The sequence below is a fragment of the Crocodylus porosus genome, unplaced genomic scaffold (assembly GCF_001723895.1).
Source record: "Crocodylus porosus isolate Cpor-Errol unplaced genomic scaffold, CroPor_comp1, whole genome shotgun sequence".
In the NCBI taxonomy this organism is placed as follows: domain Eukaryota; kingdom Metazoa; phylum Chordata; order Crocodylia; family Crocodylidae; genus Crocodylus; species Crocodylus porosus.
Window position 1 is genome coordinate 68182666 of NW_017728949.1, and position 21584 is coordinate 68204249.

At 39.3% G+C, this 21584-nt stretch overlaps 1 protein-coding gene across 12 annotated transcripts in view; it reads left to right on the forward strand.

Moving 5' to 3' along the window:
- R3HDM1 (R3H domain containing 1) overlaps nucleotides 1–21584 on the forward strand; it is a 169974-nt gene that overhangs the window by 132751 nt on the left and 15639 nt on the right. For all 12 annotated transcript variants that reach the window (XM_019554019.1, XM_019554023.1, XM_019554026.1 and 9 more), the window contains 3 exons: nucleotides 700–854; nucleotides 5592–5740; nucleotides 17363–17466. In XM_019554019.1, the coding sequence (XP_019409564.1) occupies nucleotides 700–854; nucleotides 5592–5740; nucleotides 17363–17466 (408 nt within the window). The remainder of the gene's footprint in view (nucleotides 1–699; nucleotides 855–5591; nucleotides 5741–17362; nucleotides 17467–21584) is intronic.

Below are 21584 nucleotides of genomic sequence, written 5' to 3' on the forward strand. Positions count from 1 at the left end.
AATGAGAATGGGGTGAGAGACAGTGTCGAAGGCCTTCCGAAAGTCCAGGAAGACTATGTCCACTGCTACCCCTGCATCTAAGAGTTTACAGTTGAGTTTACAGCCTACCAGAAATAATTCACAATATGCGTTCCTTCAGAAAAACTCCTACTTGCACTTTTATTTTTACTAAGCTCTGCTGAGACTTGTCTACAGGTTTCTCCAGCTGTAGATGAATATCACTGTTCATGTTTAAAAATAAATAAAAGCATTTCCTTATCACTGCTTATTAAAACACCTTATTAAAACTTACAGAGTATATAAAGTCAAGTTCAATTTTTTTGCGTTCATAATTTAATTAAAAACTCTAATCACTAAACACCGAATTCACTTTCTAGTCAGTTTCATTTTCTGGTTCTCTTCTAATGATGTCGTAATATAGTAATGCCAGGGTTGCAAAGACATCTGCAACTATATGGCCTATTTTTTGTTGTTAGTTTAATTTTCCATTGTAAGTTAAAATTCTAATAACATTTGTGTTGCTCTTAATTCTTGTGTAAGTTGGTTCTATCAGACCTTATATCAGTCCGTCATTCCTGTGAAAATGTTCCATTAGAAACCTGAATAAAGTTGTATATCCTCTTTATATGTGCATTTTTGTTTGAAATGTGTTTAAATATTATTTGTTTTCAAATCATTTAAATATTTGTGTAATTACAGGTTACCAAGTTATGCCTAACCAGCAGCAAAACTACCAGGCATTAGTTGGAGTTCAGCAGCCTCAGAATCAAAATCTAGTCAGTGGCCAACACAACAACATTGGAAACCAGATCCAAGGTGTCGTTGTCTCGTATCCTTCAGTGCCAACTTATCAGGTGAGTTCATAGCTCTATCTTCAGTTCATATCTTTAATCATAGCTTTTTCTTCAGTTTACATTTTAAAATGTGTATATCTATATACAACCTTTTAAGCTGTAAAAAGCTACCAACAGAAGCTAGAGGATCTAAAGAGAGGGAGTTTTCTTTTGAAGTAGAAATAATAGAGAATACATCGTTGTCCTTTTTAATAGTTCTAATAATGTCATGGCTGATACAGACCAAACATAATATTAAAAGGGGTACAGAGTACATAAAAACACCCTTAAGAGTTGTGTCTCCTGTTACAGGGCAAATTGCTCTGCTTATTTCTGGTGTCCTGGGGGAACCAGTTTTTCCACTGCTTACAACAAAATAACATATAAATCTTTTTTTGGTGTGCTGTTGTCATCTATTTTTCTTTGATTTACTGAATGCCAGAATAAGTCCATTTTCTTATCTTATCTGGACAGTTTGTCATGAAAGTTGTCAGTTAATGGAATCGTAGATCTTTGGTAAATGAGAATTTCCAGTACAAGATAACTTCATGTAAATTGTTCGTTCATCAGCTTTCTATCTTGCCAGATCATGTTTTTGCATTCTCCACTTATACTTTCAACTTAAATGCTTTTAAAGTACTTATATAAAATGTGTTTCACAATACTAATTGACGTAGCCAAGGTAAAACTTTTACTTTTCTATTTATTTTTAAAATAATACAAATATCTGCACAACCTTTTAAACTGTAAAAAGCTACCAAAAGAAATTATTGTACAAGATTACTTGCGTTATGAAAATATTCTAACTCTTATGAAACACTTACAAAATATTGTTAAGTATTATCCCTGTTTTACAGAAGGAGCAACTGAGGCCTTGGCAGGTGTTAACATTACTGTTAATCAAGTCTTAACTAGTTACCCAGCCACACGTTCATTCAATTAATGGTGGAATAAAACAAGGAATAAGCACAAAGTTATTACACAAAATGTATTTAAAAATTCCCATCACACTGTAAATTGTGAATGTGTGGCCAGTTAATCTGTACTCCCAGGCCTAGGAGCTCTTTGCTCTAGTGTAGGGGTCAGCAATGTTTTTGGGCACAATGCCAAAAACACCTGCAGCTTCAACTTGTGAGGTGTTGGTATTCCAGGGGCAGGCAATGGGGGAACCAGAAGCAGCCCGATCCTTGTGGCAGCACAGCCCTGGCCCCTTCCCCACTGTCAGTCCTGAGACGCACGTGCGAAGCAAAATGTCTTTGTGTACCATGCTCTGGCACCTGTGCTGGGGGTTGCCTACGCCTGCTGTAGTGCCTTCCTGAGGCCAAGACTGCCCATCAGATGACCGGTGCTTCAAGTTGGAGGAACCAGGCACCTGGCTTGCTGTCGTGATCCTGGGCTCCCCCTTGCATTGGCAATAGAGCACAATTGGGATCTAATCCATGATCCCAACAGTTGCGCTTCCTGCCTTGCATGTGGCATGGTTAGCAGCATGATTATGGGGATTGTTGATAAGATTTTGTCACACCTTTAATTGAATGTCTGCCAGGAGCCTGAGACAGAGAATTTAATTGATTTGTCTGAGGGCACACCGTAAGTTGGAAACAGAATAAGGATCTACTGTCTCCCTATTCCAGCACACTTTCTATTAGAAGGCCCTGTCAGCTTGTCCTCAGTAGCTTTCCTGAGTAACACTGCTTATCCTTATCACTAAGTCTGTTTAAAAAAATAATACTTTTGATCCCTAGCTGTCATGTAACTTTTCATATCCTTTTCTAACATCAGATAATATTGCCATTTAACTAAATAGATAATTAATCATGATGATCTCTGACAATTCTGTAAAAATATTCAGTATAGATTAGATAACTAAGATCTCCTGGGTTTAGATTTTAATCAGGTTTTTTTTATGAAGACAGTGGAAGCTGAGCAATTGTTAGTAGATTGTCAACATATATTCCACCCTGTGAGATGAGGTGTTTTGTGGCAGCAGTGTTTGTTGAGACCATATGTGTGTGCCATAGATACTCTTATGTCCTCTTGCTTGAGTGCAAAAAGGGGAGAACAGACCATGCCATCCCCCTCTTTTTATTGTTGATGGCTCAGGCAGAACCCCTGTAGTGTCTGCCTGGGTCATTGTGCACTGTTAGTCTCGTTGACTGTTGACAAAAGAAATTCTTATTTTAGCCATCTGGACTGCCTAGCTCCATGGCTATTTACTAAGCTCTTCTGCCCAAATATGCATGATTTGAATTGAGATAAATTAGCTTCTTCCTGTGCTATTGAGGTGGCTTATCCACAAGTTAAGAAGGATAACCAATTACCTTCAGTTCCTTACAGGCTGTGCTGGACACATCCGCTGTACTGGCAAATACTGTGGCCATGGACATGCATTACATTTGTGCTGGAAGAAAAACCATTCTCCCAGCACAAAGAGTGTGTACAGCTGTTCAAAGAGTTTATTGTGGAAGAGGACTGGCTCTTCCACAAGAAATTTAGATCAGTGCCTACCAAGAAGATCTCCTTCCTCTCTCTAACAGTCCTGAAATGGATTTCCACTGCAGGAGAATGCCCCACAATCAATTGGATGATTGGCAGGAAAGGAGGGGCATTCTTCTGCGACTACAACCCTTCCCAGACCCCCCAGAGGATTGCCACTGTAAGAAAATCCCCCTGCTCCTCCCCAATTCCCTGCGCTTCTCTGTGTCAGCTTAAAGGAATGTAGCAGGTAGGTGGCAGGTAGCTGTGCCATAGTGGCCACCCTCCCAAGGCTTCACAAGAATTGCCAGTACCAAACAATGTACTGCTCCAATGCACTGCTCCAATCCCCATCACTCCTTCCGGGTCATCTCAGAGTAATACATGAGAAAACGGGCCATAGGAAGAAAATCAGGTATGATAGAAGTACCACTGGCCCCTATACCAGCAGGGAATTTACTAGGGCTTCTGGCAGACATTGCACTTTAAGTTAATCCATTTTAAGTAGTAAGCTGGCTACATGCTTAAGCCGTTACATAATATGTATACTAACTTTGTGGCTGATTCCCATCACACCTTGTATTGAATGTGTGGTTGCTCCCAGCCTTGGGAGTGTCCTGGAGCCTTTCAGAACTGATTGCCAGCCATGCATTTGTGGCATAGCAGGAGGCAAGATTATTGGGATTGCAGATCAGATCCCATGGTGCCTTTTTATAATTGATTCTTTGTTGGGGCCTAGGTAAAATAAAGGACACCTCAAACTACAGAGGAAAGCTGAAAAATCCCAGCAGTCCTGTCATCTGGACCCGAAGGAAAATTTCCCCAAATTAGTTGATCAAATTTGATTCTGAGTGCATGAGATGCACACATGTTCAGGTGCATTCCATGTGAATAATCACTTGAAGTATTAAAAATGGTTGCTCATCTTAGAGCAACTGTTTCCTCATGGTGTGCAGTGCACCTAGATTGCACAACCTGTTCTTACCCACTGTGATTCTGTAATGGTCAAGGTACTGAGAGATGGTTAGAATTGCTTTGCCCTTTATTCCCTTACATCGGGGTGGGCAAAATGCGGCCTGGGGGCCGGATGTGGCCCGTCAGGCCATTCTGTCTGGCCCATGGGGCCCCTAAAAAATTTAGAAAATTAGTATTTATCTGCCCTGGGCTGCCTGTCATGTGGCCCTCAATGGCTTGCCCAAACTCAGTAAGCGGCCCTCTGCCCAAAATAACAGCCCACCCCTGCCTTACGTGGTGGGACACTAAAGCAGTCTAAGAAAGAAGACACTCGCTGTTAGCTGAAGAATTTGATTTCATTCAGATGTGGACAACACATCCCAAGAACCAGGCATTTTTAAAGTTCAGTAATTGTTCTTTTGCTACTAGAGGAAGCTCCAACACAAGTTGAAAAGCATCCTGCTATTTTTAAGCAATTCATCTCATGTCTCCATAGTTGGATAGCTATTCTAGATTGCTTTTTCATTTGTTTTTATTCATCTGTATTTTAGACTGCTGCGTTCATCTGCATCTTTGCTACTGCTACTCTGCTATTCTACATTCTTAAGACAACCAGTTTGTCTGTTAAAGTAACTGAGGAAAATATACCATCACTCTTAGTGTATATATAGTTTAAATAGTTCCGAAATAGAAATTTGGCTCAGGGTTCTTCCTTGACCCTCCAAACAAAGTATCAGGCTCGCTTCTTAAATGTGATAGCGTACTGTTGTATGGAGGTTGATTTCTTATTTTGCCTAGGTCCTTAGTCAGCCTTCACAGTCACCTCTTCACTAATAATAAGCTATACACTGAATCACAGCAAAAATGAAATCGGAGTATAGAAAACCAAACAAAGTTTTGCCTGATAAGTTGTTGAAATCATCGTTAGCTCTTTGCTTTACCTTCCTCTGTATAGATAAGCTTATGGTTTTAGCTGTTTCAAGCTGTAAACTTAGCCTGATGGCTTTACATATTTAATAAGATCTGTATTATTTTACTTGGTTTTTTAATTACACAAATGTTAAATCTGTTGCAGTCCCATCTGCTTGAAGTACATCATATTGCACAAGATCATCAGATAACCTTAGAATACTAGCTACAAATTAGGGAGTTTTCTAGACTGGATTATTTCTCAAGTAAAAAAAAAAAAAAAAAGATGGGATTACTGTATATTTTATCGTATAAGGTTAGATATATTTTTAACAAACTCATATAAATGATTGAGTAATCAGGAGACAGAGGAGAACTTGTCTGCAAAAGAAAGTAAGTCTTAATGCTCTCAATCTTTAGGTTTCAATGCCTCAAGGTTCCCAAGGAATGTCCCAGCAGACATATCAGCAGCCTGTTATAATTCCCAATCAGGCAAATCAAGGATTGCCCACAACAGGAATGCCAGTTTACTACAGTGTCATTCCATCAGGTCAACAGAATAATTTAAGGTGAGTTTAACTCAATGACTTGATCTTGAGTAACCCAGCAGCAGCAGTATGCCCGAGCAATTTCCTTGTACTATCTAACACTTTCAGTATTTGCTTTAGGATCACCTTTTACAGCTAGAATGATAAAGATACAGTTTTGTTACCAATCTTCACTTCCTTTTATATGTGCAAGTAAAATAGAACAACTTGTGTCTGCTCTAATAGGAAACTACTCATTTCTGACCACAAAAGTGCTGTGAAATATTTTTACAGCACTTCCCATAGCAGTTCTCATATACCTAGGTGTTCCATTTTGGGTATTTATTTGTGGGAAACGTTTTTACATGAAACACCAGGATTTTTGCAGTGGTACATAAAACCATTGGGGGAAATGTTTTTGGTCGGTAGTTTTGTCACAAAAGTGACTTTGGGAAGGGACAGCCATAGAGAATTGAGGCCCCAAAGCAGGCTGAGAGTAGTGACTTACACTCTTGTTGGAGGGTTTTCTGGCAAATCTTTCCTTTGCTACACAAATGCACAGCCTTTTAAAATTTGCACAGTTCTGTCAGGCGTAATACATTAAGAAATTGTGGTAAACTGATGTCATTTGCAAAAGGCTTATTTTTTTTTCCTATTTTTAGCTAAAACGACCTTCCCTCTTTCATTAGCACAGTATAAGATGGAAGTTTATGTACTGCAGCTCTTAAGGAATTATCACTACGCAGCTGCTTCTACTTGAATAAGCCTGAATGCCTTACCTTTGTGTATTGCAGTCCTTTCTTATGTCACTTTGTTGCTAAACTTCCAAAGCAATAACATTTGTTGCTGAGTGTAGTATTGTATCTGGGCTATGCTTTACTTCAACAAGAAGCACTATAGTGTGATATAGGCAGGCAAGGTTCTTTGGGTAGATGTGATATCTTTTATTAGACCAGCTGTAGTGTGGCAGTCAGAAATGACTGTCCAGAACACAATGGTTCTCAACCTTTTTAGACTCAAGGTACCAGATCTGAGGCATTTTCTGAGGGGCGCCAACTCTTAGACTTCACTCTCTTCCTGACTACAGAAAACTAATAGAGCAATTTTTCTGTGGCGTAGAACTCAGATCACAGCAGGTCAAGAATGTTTTTAACACTGTGGATTCCTATTTGAAAAATCTAGGTTTATCTTATGAATCATGTTTGCATACCTAACAGTGCTAAAACTACATGGCTCTGCATAGCACCCTTGAAAGGATCTCAAGGCACAGCAGGGTGCCATGGCATCCTGGTTGAGAATCAGTTATCTAGAAGCTAATGACATCAATTTGCTATTATCAAAATAGATTTTTGGGTTGGGTCATTTAAATAGGGAAAATAGAACACCCTCCTGCTCTGTTCTGTACCAAATACTTAAACTTGTACCAGGACACTCTTGGCAAGATATGCACATATTGTGAACACAAGAATGTGTGTGCATGCATGCATGTGGGTCTGTGTGTGTGTGCAATGTGTGTTCTACTTACTGGAATGGAAGTTGTTCAGTAAATATAATAGTTAATAAAGTCAATAGTATAGAAGATTTCTTTCAATAGTAAAGGGCATATCTTTTTCATCTAAACACTTCTCAGAACCTATTTGATTTTCCCCAACTCATAGTTTAAGTAGTCTCCCTAAACTGCATTAGTATTTGGGCCGAGAGAGTCAAGTTGTGAGGTGCTGGTTTTTTATTTTTTGTTGTTTGTTTTGGGCTTTTAATTATGATCATCATTTTGTCTTCCACAGTTCAAAATAATGGAAATAGAATAAGAGATGGAGTAGTTTAATGTTTTTATGCAAATCTTGTTTTTTCTCAGTTGTGTTGAGTTCTAACTGAAGTTTCATGTTCATTTTCTGTCCTTGATCTTGCTTTGTTTTCTCAGGTGAATGTCTGTGTCTGTCTGTCTGTTTCTCTTTCAGATGCCTGACCCCATTTTGCCTACTTCTTTCACTGTGTTTTTCTTGGTGTCTCATGGATCAGTTTGTCACACAAACTTCCTTAGAAGTAACTGTCCTCTCCCTTTTCCTGCTTCCATTTGGAGTCTATGTGAAACCACATCCCCATGGATACTTCATTATTAAAAACTAGTTAGTGGTTATTTAAACAAGATACTTTTAAAGTTTTACAGAATAATGTTGTAAAGAATTGTTAGTCTAGGCTGGAAGGAATGATAAAACAGGAAGGATTGCCTATCCCATCTGATTCTTTACATCAGGGCTGTCCAGCTGTTCACATCTGGCCCCAGAGGAGTTAACTTGTGCATTGCTTTCCTCCTGATGCTGCTGGAGCCTCTGGGCTCCCCCTCCCTTCTGCTTCCACTGCCAGCTCGAGGCATGGGGTGGTACAGCATGGCGGACAGGGCTGAGGAAAGGGGGGATACATAGCACAGTGTAATACAGTGAGCAGGCACTCATGGCAGGGGGATGAATGTGGAAGTGTAGTGGGGGGAAAGGGACACCTGTGCCACAGAACTTGGACAGCCCTGCTTTCTATTGGAAGCTGGTTCTCCAGATGGGATACGCCAGGGTTGTGCATGTGTGCGTGTGTATGTCTATTTTTAATTGAAGTTGCTATCCTATTTCTGCTATCTGTCAATATTTTTGTCTTCAGAGACCTTGTCTGTGTCTTTTAGAGCACTGTGTACACAGAGGTCTGTAGCTTAAGATAATAGATAATCACATCATGCCTGATGATACAGCTCTGTAAAATCTTTATATCCCCTAGAAGCTGCAGAAAAAATGTAGATTCAGTCAAAATAAACAGTTTCAAGACCTCCTTTCAAAACAGGCTTGCTAAAGGCTTAGTTTCTTATTAGACAAATTGATTCAAAGAAGAAAAGCAGCCCAGGGTCAGGATTTGCCAGTGTATGAACTCAGATGTATCGCTCTTGAAATTGAGATTCTTTTTGTCACAGCAGTCTAGACTGCAAAAACACGTTTGCTCAGAGTTTTCTACTGATCTCAATAAGAAAAACAGCTGTAAGCATCATTTTTTCTTTAATAAATATTTCTTCAGGTCATGAATGGCCCTAAGTGTGACCATTCCTCACTCAGTAAATAGAAGGGATAGAGGGGCAGGTCAGACCATCTGTTTTAACAAGGCTTGGTAAAGAAGTCTTGGGTAAAGGCCTGTTTCTCCTTCTGTAGGTTTTTTCTATTTAAAAAAGCGCTGGCAATTAACACCCAGAAAGCATAAAGGGTAGTCTCTAATAAAATAAGAAAACAAATATATCAGGACTATACAGTTGTAAGAACAAACAAACTGTGCTAAACCAAATTCAGTATTTGTTTTTATATATTAAAGTACAAAAAAAATGAGAGGAATGTACAAGATTCACTTGGTACTCTATGCATTTATAATCTTAACAAATGTAACCCAGATTTCTGTGGATTCCAGCATTGTAACCTGGATCAAAAATGGCTGAAGAATTTAAACAATAGGGATAAAGATAATAAGTGGCTGGGGGAACTTTCCAAAGGTGGCTGATGCTTGTCCTTGCTTTTTTTAGCATCATTGGTTAGCTACAATAAATCTGTAACAGCGTATTAATTTAAGTCTTACAGATGCATATAAACTGTGAAGTTGTTCTAAATACCAGCAAGAACAAAAGAATAAATACAAGTAGGCATTAAAATGTTGAATATGGTGGGAAATAATAAAACAAGACTTTAAAATTATAATTGGATGGAAATTAGGATATTCAGAGTGAGGAAGAAATCAGAAAAGAAGTAATAACTGAGCTTAGCTTGCAAAATGACATATTAGCTGAGAAGCCTAAGTGCACATGTTTTGAGCTACTTATAAGTTGACCTTATGTAAAAATGGCAAGGGAACTGATCAGTCCTTTCCATAGGGCACTGGTGAAGTTACTCCTAAAAGGCCTGTGAACTTTTCCATAGCTCAGTGCCAGCAAAATGTCAAGAAAATTGTCAGAGTCCTTCAACTGAAAGAATCCATTTATGAGGAAAGATGCTTTATTCAATGACACATCGTTTGGGGATTTGACAGTTATCAACAATTACTTCAGAAATACATGCATTAAGTGCTTGCTCCTGCATAAGTGCCATTGAAGATGGAGAGAGAGTAGGACTGTTGAGCACAATCTTATTTTCTAACCCAATTTACTGAAGCAAGATAGAGACACTTTGACAGCAAGAACTGTATGCTTGGCATACATGATTAGGCAGCAGGGATCTGGCTGAGAGGGATACCACTTTCTGAATCTCTGATGGTTTCAGTCAGTGCCCAGCCTCCATGGCAGTGCCGGTTCTTTCTTTATGCTATGTGTAACAGTGAATAACACTACTCTTGGTTGGCAGTTGGAGTTGTTTGATTTTTTCAAAAACTGCCTACCGTGCATGTCATTTTTTTTATTAAGTGGATTGTTCCTCAGTTATTGCAATTATTGATTAATTATTGCTTAATTTCTTAAGTAATTCCATAGCTACACCTAACTTTTTTCCTATCACTCATTATATCATTACCAGTTTCATTTCAGGGTAACCGTAAGTTCTTGCTCACACTCTGCACTACCATCATTTTTAAAATATTTGGTTGTATAGAATTTCAGAATACGTACTGAAAGCCGACTCGGCTAGCTCATGGACTTTCAAGAGTGCACAGTAGAATGCAGAATGCCACAAAGAAATAATGTGGACAGTCTTCTTGTAGGGAGTGATAGGCAAACAGACTATCTACAAAATTGTTCACATGTCAAAGGGTTTGTCTATACAGGAAGATTCAGAAAAGCTAAACCAGATTCATTAAAGGTATGAATTTACGGTGTATTAAAGCTTATTAAAACCATGCCTTGGGGCTCTCATTCAGAAGTACAATGGTTTGAATTAATTTTAGTTTAATTTGCTTCCAAAGGAATCTTAGAAACGCTGCTGGTAATGACTCTTGTCCTATGTCTGTTTACACTGTACTGTCTATCAGTAGCTATATGTACATTGTTGTAACCTGATTTTTTTTTAGCTCTGTTTTTAATTAAAAACTGCATCCTCATTTGAGAAATCAGTTTTGCTGTTGTTGAATTAAAACAGAAACTTATTTTAACGTCTTGACAGAGCTGTTGATTGTTATAAAAATAAACTGTCCAGATAAGCTAGCAAGGGAGTGAGGGCTTTTTTCCTTTAATTATTCCTGAATATCAGCTCACTGAAAGGGCATGGTAGGAAGATCAGCATCAGGGACCAGTCTCACATACAGTTGCATAAATAAGATCTGACAAATTTTATTTCAGTTCCCAAGAATCTCTTTAGCCTGGTATGGCAGAATCTGTGATTTTTGGGATCCAAGATAAAATTCTTCCCAGATTAGATTAGATCCCAGTCACGCAATTAAATTAACATGTTCCAGGAACCTTATATTCAAACATTTATCATTACTCTACCTGTTTTCTGATTTATGAAATTCTTTTCATCTTTGTCTCACTTTCACAGTGTACTTTAAAAACTGCTTTATTACAAATTTTTGCAGTCTCCATTACTATTAATATTATACTAATAGCAAACTTCAGAGTAATTTCATCCTTTGTGTAAACCAGCACATGAATTTTCACAGAAAGATAAGAGATATATCTGAGAAGAGATGTCTCAGTGTTTTACGTTCAGGGTAGTGCACTCTCTCTCATTTTAACTTGTGCTGATTTGTTCAGTTTAAACTGAAGTGATATTTGTTTTGCTCTAAATTAATAGTATCTGTTTAAATGGTCAGGCAAATAGCAAAGTAGAATAGATATGATAAGACAATGGCAGATATTAAAAACCAGCAAGGTCTCTGTTTTATTATTTTTGCAATAGGTAATATTAAAAAATATATTTTCCATCCCTTCATTGGTGTTTTTTTACCTGCCATCCATCACTGGAGTATGGAGTATAGTATACTCCATAAATGGAGTATAGCAGTGGTGCCTGGCCTTCTGGCCCCACCACATGGATGAGTGGTGCGAGTTTGGTCTGTAGGCTAGATCCAGTCCATGTGCTCACATCTGACCTGCTGACCCAGCACTGGCCCCATGTGTGCTAGATCAGGCCCAGGCACAGGGCTATATCATCCTGCCCACAAAGCTTTGGTGGTGGGAGAATGGTACCAGCATCAGTTGCCAGCATTCCCCCAGTGCCAAATTGCTGGACCTTTGGGGAGTCCCACAGGCTGGATCACACAGCTCTGCAGGCTGAGCATCCCTGAAATATAGGAACACAGAGGTGTGACCTTGAGTCAAACTCATAGTCCCATTTTAATATTATAGTTCTGACAGCAGCCTTAATACTGATACCGATACTTCAGGTTGTTCCCTCCAGAGACGCACATACATTGTGCACCTAGTCAGTTAGGCAAGTGGCGTCCAACTTGTCTGGCCCAAGTGGCGCAGGGCCAGCTCATGGGTTGGATCCAAAGCACAAGGCTGGTTTGCAGGCTGGCATTATCTAATCTGCCAAGCTGAAACTTGGCAGTGACAGTATGAATTGGTGTGGTTTCTGGAGCCATGGCAGTCATCATTCTTCCCAGCACCAAATTTCCAGCCCATGGGCCAGGTAATGTGGCTTCATGTTAGATATCTGGCCTGCAGTGCTGGAGATTTGGTGGTAGGGCAAGCAACAGCAATATCCATTGCCACAGCTCTGGGAGCCACTGCAGTTAACTCTGTGATGCTCACCATGCTACCAAATTTTCAGGACTGTGGAGAGTCTCTTGGGTTGGATGAGATGGCTTTGTGGGGCTCATGGGGTGTTTTCTTGAGTTTGTTGTACTGATATGGCATTCATAGTCTGTACAGATATTGTAGGTAGTGTCAAGCCATATTTAGCCTCATTGACCTTTTATTTATATGCATTGTGGTATTTGATATAAAATGTATTTTTTATATGTTATGAGAGACTCAGGTTTGTGCAATGTGATACTGCTGGTTTTCAAGTGATAAACCATGCCTTTCTTTGGCACCTAGGAGAGATACAAAGCCTAAATGGCTGAAGAACAGTAATTGTTGAGAATTAACATTTGACGTGAGTTGTTTACTCATCTCTGTTGCTGAATTGCTCTGCGACACAGGAACCAGGGTCTTCCAGGCCATCCTGAATTTGTTGCAAAAGAAGAATAACACCTGGCTATTCAAGTGACTGGGAGGAGGACATCTCTCAGAGTGGAGAGACTAAGTGCGAGACAGGATAATTAGGATATTGGATTCTTCATGTCTGAAAGGATGCACATATTCTCTTGGTTGTAATTACACCAGGAAAGATTTCTGCTCTGGTAAACATGCACCTCTGGGGGAACAGGAAGTTAGATGCATAGTATAGGTTCCTTGAGACTCTAGTGAGGAAGGTATGTAAATAGCCAGATAATAAATTGTCCTCAATTGTAATTGTACTTGAGAACATTAGGTTTGTCTCTAGTTTTCCTGGGACACAGGAAAACATTGGAGTCCTTCAGCTAGACGGCTAAGTTGAAACTGCCTTTTTTGGATTTATGGGGCGGGATAAGAACAGGTTAGTGTTCTGATTAGTTTCTTTCCTTTGTTTATCCTTTTAGCACTGTCTAGATCTCAGCATGTGGTTACAATTTTCTTATGCTTGTTTTCGTTTTTATAATAAACACTTTTGTTATCTAACTCGCCTATTGTCAGTGTTAATTTGGATCTTGGAGCGCTTGCCCATCCAGGCCAACCTCTTTTCCAGAAGAGGGAACCATCTTCTTTGAGCACATGACCAGAGAACAGTTTAGTTCTTTTAGCTGGCAGAAATCCTCTCTTCTAAGAGCTGACAAGGCCTGGGTGAGAGGCTTAGCTGAGGTTTCATAGGACAGTAAGGTGATTTTTGCAGCATCTCAGTCTGTTTTTGGCAGTCGAGCAGCAGATGGCAGGGGGTTTGCACCTGGATGGTGCCCCTGAAGGTCTATGTGAGCACTCTAGTAGTGTCTTTCAGAGGTGCACCTGGCCACATCCAGGGTCAGAGAATGTCACAGGGCTATAATCTGGTCACCCCTGAGTTAGGATGTAGTGAAGGTGAAATGCCAGCATCTCATCTTGGCACCAAAAGCCCTCAGTTTGGCAGTGATGCACCAATCTGTCTATATTCAGCAAAGTATTTAAGGACCAACCTAAAGGTTATGTTTTTGTTAGTATGTTGCTGTGTAGGGTTGAAGTACATGCTAATTCTTTGCTAAGTAGCGGACTCAAAGGATTGAGTGAAGTACTTTCTTCCCAGGCCCTTGATTCTGTGATGCAGGAGAGAAGGTATGAATCAAGTTTTAAACAGTAAAAGGGGCGAGAAATTAACACAAGCAGCAAATGGATTAAATATTTGAAAATAGGTGATAAGAGGGATGTGTAGAATCCTAGCCCTTTAATTCATTATTTTTGAGAAGACTCTTGTTGCATCTATGACGGAATCGGATGCTTTCCAAAATGTTGTGTATAGAATGCAGAGTTGAAAATTCCCTTTTGCTGGTACTATAGATGTGTGAAAACTGAGTATAGCAATTAGATTTGTATTTATCATTATCTTGAGCGTAGTAATGTGGTTCAAGATGCAGTTTTCCATATTACTGAAAAATGGTACTAAGTAGAACTTAGTTTACAGTACCATACCTTCTTACAGACCACAGCCTTCCCCTCCCTCCCGCCCCCCAAAATAAGACCTGCATCATGTTTTTGGAAGACAGGATATAGGGGGAAAGATTTTTCCAGAGTCGTGGCTCACTGTGTGACATGGACTAAGTCCTTCTGGAAACAATGTCCAGGAAGTGCAGCATCCCAGGAGATGGTCTAAGTGAGGCAGCAGGGACTTCCTTGTATAGCAGGACCCAGCAACAAGGCAAGGCTCCAGACCCTTTCAAGGACAACATGCAAGGCCATTACTCCTTTGCTGTAAATAGTTCTTTATATAAATTCCTGTAAATAATAAAATGTTGTTTCCAAGCCACAAGTCCCATCAAGATATTACCGCCTGCGTGTAGATTTCATTGAGCTAGCTCAATTGCTGCTTCTGGCACAAGCTAGCTGCTACAGTGCCAACATCCAGTGTGCCTGTAGCTACTCCAAGTCTCTTAGCCGTTGGGAGAGGATTAACACTGAACTCTGCCCCTTTTGCTTGGTGGGCCACATAGAAGCAGAGACATTCTACCACAGCATCTCCATGCTTCTAGTCCAGCAAGGAAAAATCAGTTTCCTGCATAAGATGCGTACCCCGGTTTTGAAGGACTTATTTTCATAGATTTCATAGACATTAGGGCTGGAAGGGACCTCAGAAGATCATCAAGTCCAGCCCCCTGTCTCAGGGGCAGGAAGTCGGCTGGGGCCATAGGATCCCAGCAAGGTAAACATCCAGATTTCTTTTGAAGGCATTCAAAGAAATTTTGGAGAAACAGATGCATATGGTGTGCAACCAAATACGGTATTGTCTGTGTATCTACCAGTTTTCTCCACTTTAGAACCTGAATGCATACTAATGGCAACCTGAAAGCAATACAACCTTCACAAGAATATCTGTTCTTTTTAAAAGACTGCAAGTAGTGATGTTAATCTTACTCTGAAATTTCCAATGACATTCTAGTATTCACTGCTCGTGGTACAATCTTTCTTAGAGATCCCAAGTAGTTCCAGTATATTATATTATTTGTCAGTAGTCTGTGGTGTTTCATTATCATACTTTTTATTTTTTAACATAGACATCTGTATAAGTAGATCACACCAGTTGTAAAATGTGCTTGCATATTATGGCCCTAGGCATTTTGAGTTCAAAATACAAGTATAATATACAGCTTTATATCATGGTTTATGATGCTTTTTTTCCCACTCCAGGTCATTTAACATGCTCTTCTTTTATCTAGGAATACTTGTTGCTGTTACTGATGTTCATTAATTGTTTCCAAGCTCATACACAAGTAATATTTAATGTAAATATTCAAATGAAATTATATAAAAACAGAACACTTTTTACATAATAGGTGAAGCAGAATGTAACTACAGCATAGTTTACTGTTAGGTATCTTAGGACTGACCTTACTTTTCACATCCCTATTTCTCTTCCAGCAAAAGAGATTAGTAGTATTCATTGTATAAGCAAAATGCCATGACTAAAGGTCCAACCTCATGGGAATAATTGGAAAAGTAAATTCATGTAAGTGAGATCCTCTGTACAACCAACAGTCCTTTCAGGGAAAAAGTTCCTGGTCATGAAGTGTTACAACTTAGATTTTTCAGGGAAGTGTTAGGGTAAAGACATCTATGCAACAAAAGATATTCACAGTATTTCAGCCCTATATTGACCTCTGTATTTACTTTCATTATTCATAGTATCTATTCAAGCTAGAGGCCTTTTATTTACATCTAAAATGTTGAGGGATCATGTCCTCCTGGCTTCTACATTTATTTTTGTTTAAATTAACCCTTTACGTTAAAACTTCCTGCACTGGGAGCCTGGTATAGTTTATCTTTTCAGGTTGCACAGATTTTCCATTTACACTTTCTTGATTCTACCAAGTTTTGTCACTAACATTTCAAAATTATTCTTATATGTTTGCAAGACTTTACATTATTGCAGAATTCACAAGTGAAAATTTTTACCCTGTAGTATTCTGAGGGCCTGTCTATTCCTAACTGTATAAACCATACCCCAACCACACACACAATGTGATTTCCCAATCACCCCCAACACCTTTTAAATAGTTTTATCAACCCCTAAGGTTGATACCATTTATATGGTATAGAAGTGTCTTAAAAGCTGTATAGAATCATAGAGCAGTAGGGCTGAAAGGGACTTCTAGAGGTCATCTAGTCCAAACTCCTTGCAAGAGGCAAGATCAGCCCTATCCAGATCATCCCATACAAGTGCATTGTTTAACCTCCTAGCAAAACTACATAGTCAACCCAGGCACAACACAAGACATAGCCTAACCTGCCACGAGTAAAGCAGAGGAACTACAGTGGCCAGCATTCTGCTGCTACAAGCATTGTTAAAATACCCTTGAGAGATCCCAGAAAGAGGATCTCTCTGACCCCAGTCACAGAAGCAAGCTAAACCACCTACAGTCTACAGTAGTCTGACCAGAGGTGAAATTTCTTCCTGACCCCAGATGTGGCAATCAGTCTGACCTTGAAGGGCAAAACCTTCTATCCAGGAACCACGGGGGTTTAAGTCCTGGAAGGGAAAAGGTAAATCAGTATAGCACTTCTTCGCAGTAAACTTTGGTTAATCTGCAACTCCAAAAAGAATGCAAATAATGACTAATTACCAGGTAGTGACTCAGATGAATTTGGAAGAATGGCCATTAAATCCTAATAGGAAATTTAACCCAAAGGCAAATTAATTCTGCAAAGCTAACCAAGTAAACTCTGTACCAATGTAACTGCATCTATGCTAGACTAGCAAAAGTGGCAAAGTTTTCTGGGGTAGGCAGGTCATAAGTTCTGAGGTGCAGTTTCTTCTTCGTTCTTTTGTCTTTTTAAAAAAAAATGGCGATGCTCCATAAAAATTAAAAGGAATTCTGAAGAAGGAATTGTTACAGGAATCGTATCTGCAGCATGTGTAGCTAATTCAAGTTAAAGTTTGAAATTATAAATGTGTGTGTGTGTGCTTTAAATGCTCATGTGTATCTCTTTTTTATTATTTATTTTTCCTGCAGTTCATCAGTAGGATATTTGCAGCCTCCAGGATCAGAGCAGTTACAGTTTCCTAGAACATCTTCCCCTTGCAACTCCCAGCAGCTTCAAGGACAACAGTGTGCAGGTGTGGGAAGATAATCTTTGGTGGTTGGGAAACATAAACAGAATTGCCTTTGTTGAATGGCCAAGAAAAGTTCTAGCCATTATTATGTTGTGTAATTTGATACATGCTGCTGAAGGGTATGTTTTAGGATTAATTACTATGTTAGCTTAATAGAAATCATTTTAATTCTAGCATTTAATGCATTTCAGTTACCCTGAGGGGTTAGCCTGACTTCTTACTTTTCTGCTTCACGTCATAGAAAGTTTGCAGATTGTTTTATTAAAGTATAATGATTTATGTTAAAATACACTACTTGAATATATGCTTCTCAGAATTGAGACCAGTTAAAAGCTGCAGGCAGAAACTAAATTCTGAGTGAAAAGATTTGTTTGAAAGACAATAAATTTACTAGAATATTTCTCCTTACTCATCATTTGTAACTTGCATTGCATTAATGTTGAGAACTTCCGTGCAGCTCCAGGTGTTTAATTTTCTGAAACCTTGACAGGATGTAAAGCTTTCAGTAGCCTAGATTCTGCATATATTTTGAGAAGTAATGCAGCTTAAAATTACGTTGTGAATCTCTTTAAAAGAATCATCCTGCAGAGATGATTGGACTGCCCTCTCTTGAGACCTGAGCTTGCACCTGATCTAACATAGTGTAGATTTCATCAGCTGAACCAGGAGTAGCGCTGAGTAGCTTTGAAGAGATAGTCCTGGAAAGGTAGTAGAAATAGCAGGTATTCTCTGGGCTGTAGGCAGGAGTAAAGTAAACCTCTGGACTAGAGTGCAAAGACAATTAACCCCTCACATTTTTTTGTCTGATAGGCTTATTTATTGTTTTCATTTTCAGAGTTCATATCATCATTTGAGTCAGCAGCCACCACCTGATTCACTATTGCTGCATTTATCATAGTCAGACCTATAACAGTCTTTCCCTTCTGCAGTGTGGTGTGTAGTGTCTCCACCTTTATCATGTCAGAATTCATCTGCTGATTTTTCAATCATGCAGCCAATAGAAGGGATACTTCCTTAGGGTTTTTATATAAGCTGCTCTGTCCAAAGAAATACAGTAAATTATGACATTGTTCTGTCTCTTAGCCAAGAACTTGGCTGGAATCTAGTGCGTTTTTTCTGGCTGAGGTATACTTGCTGATTCGTTCATTCCATGTTATATCAATCCACTGACATAAAATGAAAACATGAAATTCTAAACTGTATAACAAGTCAAGTTCATAGGCAGGTGCCTCAGCAGATAAGAATGTGACTTAATGGAGCCACCTGTTTAATGTCATAGATGTCATAGGCATTAGGGCTGGAAGGGACCTCATAAGATTGTTGGGTCCAGGCCACTGCCCCAGGGGCAGGAAGTCAGCTGGGGTCAAAGGATCCCAGCAAGATAAACATCCAAATGCTTCTTAAAGGAATCTAGTGTAGGTGCTTGCACCATCTCTTGTGGGGAGCAGGGGGGGAGTCTGTCCCAGGTCTTGGGGGCTCAGACAGTAAAGAAGCATTTCCTTATCTCCAGGCTAAAACAGTCCTGCAGCAGTCTGTGACTGTTGGACCTTGTCATGCCCTGAGGTGCTCTGGTGAGCAGGCGTTCCTCGAGATCCTGATGCACGCCCCTTATGTACTTATAGGCTGCCAAGTCACCCCTGAGCCTGCACTTCCCCAGGCTGAAGAGTCCCATAGCTTGCAGCGTCTCTTCATAAGACCTGTTCTCATGCCCTCTGATCATGTGCGTGGATCTCCTCTGGACGCCCTCAAGCTTGTCCACATCCTTCCTAAATTATGGAGCCCAAAATTGGATGCAGTACTGCAGCTGTGGCCTCACCAAGGCTGAGTAGAGCGGGAGGATAACATCCTGGGTCTTGCTTGAGACGCATCGATAGATAGAAGCTAGAGTTTTGTTCACTTTGCCAGCTGCAGTATCGCATTGGTGGCTCATCTTGTGGTCAGTTTAACTTTAAATACACTTCAATATTTGATTCTAACAAAATGGCAGATGTGTGAAGGCACTGAAATAAATAGTAAACTCTATAGGTGATTGTAATAGCAGTGACAGAGCTTTTCAGTCCAACATGTTTTTACAAATGTTGACTGATATCCTAAGAGTTTGATGCAATTAAACACTTAGCAACTTCAGTCTTTACTGAAAACAGTAGGACTGTTCATGAAATTCAAAGGCTTTAGGGTTAGGACCTAGTATGTTATGCAGCAGTGCTACAATCAAGTTAGTGGTGCTCTTATTTTATTAACCAGTGAACTTGATACATTGGGGAAAATCACTTAACTCCTAAGCCAAGTTTATAAATATCTTTTCTTCCTGTGACCATACCAATAGATCGCACTTCTCCCTGTTAGAGACCTTAATTGCCCTGTAACTAGGTTTCATATTAATAATTTATTTTATTAGATCATTTCCGTGCCCCACATATTATTGGGCTTACTGATGAAGAGGAAGGGGTTACTTTCAGTATGGTGGCAAGATGGCAGACATTTTAGCAGCACATTGTTTTTAGTTCCTCGGCAGTATTTTTTCCTTTCTGTTTGAAGCTTGGCTGTCTGTGATTCTTGAAGAGTGAGTCACTTCAGAATGCCTAAAAATAAACCAGACAGTCTAATGAGTCACTAATGTGTTTTCCCACTCTGGCTAGACAATAATCCGTCCTGACCATTTTGGTTTAATGCCACTGGGAGTCATGGATTAGAGCTATCAAACAGAATTTAAAAAAGAAAAAATTGAGAGAACTGGGAGAAAAGGGGGCAATTCAGGCAACAGTGACATTCAGGGACAAGCATTTACATGCAACTCAAAGAGTCTACTTCAGAGATGACAGACAGGGTATTCTCAGCAGTCTAAAGGGAGTATGAGGAGACAAGGAGCTGGGAGCATCTTCTCGGAAATGAATTATATCGGACTGGGCTTGAATCCCTTCAACTGCTTTGAAAGACAATCTTGGTTTTCCTCCTGATGTATCATAAATGATAATAAAGGTTCTGCAACCCAACTTACGTTTGTTCAGGGATAATAAATTGGAATGGACTTAAAAAATATGTTGCACAACATGAAATAAAATCCAGCTTTTCCCTCTCAATGGTGGGAGAGAGCTAACAGGAATAGAAAAAAGCAAGTAGTTTGTTATCAAAATTAGCAGATAGGCCTGAGCTCCACACACAGCACATCATCACTTCGTATATTTTCAAATGGTGAAACTGTTTAGAAATACCGTCTGGAGTAACTTTAATTTTTTTTAAAGTGTTGTTATTTTGTCCTTCCAAGATATGAACAACTGGGGGTGGGTGGGTGTTTGGCAAATATTTAAAAAAAAAAAAAAAAAAAGTTTTGCTCCAGATCAAAAGGTCATACGGATCAGCCTCCAGATCATACTGTCTCTTATTTGGTAGTATGATCTGGAAGTTAAAGGAATAAATCAAATGAAGAGTTCTGATTTTTTTTGTTTGTTTGTTCATTTGTTCATGTGCTGTCGTTAACTCCATTAGTGACCCTGGCAAATTCTTCTAATTACACTGTTCTTCCGTCTCCCTTTCTGTAAAATGTGGAAATGTGGATAGTGCTTCCCTGGTACTGTAAGTGCCTTTGGATCCTAGGATGGAAGGAAACGTGTTTAAATTATTACTGGTTTTTATTTATTTTGATGTGCCGCTTTTAAGGATTTTATAACACTTCATGTAGTAAAATTTTTATAGCATAGTATAGAAAAGAAACATAGGTTAGGGTCCATGAGGGGTCATTGGAGTCCCCTTTTGTTAATTATTTGTTTAGGAGAGGAGCAAAACCACTGCTTTTTTTTAACAGAAACCTGTAAAGATTTTAATAACTTTCAAATATAAAAATGCAAGTGTTCAGTGTCTAAAATATGCTGAAAGATCCAAATAGTAAAACAGTATATGGTAGAAAATGTGAACTGTACTCAGCCCTGCCCTTCCTAAAGATGGACATCTATTAAAATTGTGACACTTGTGAACCCATTAGCTTTATCTTTTTTTTTTTTTTTTTTTTTTTTTAATGGTGTGAATAGTTTAGGTCAGGAACAGGCAAAATGCGGCCTGCAGCTTGGACTTGGCACACCAGGCCATTCTATCCTGGGGAAGCTGGTGGCAGAACTAAGCCCTGG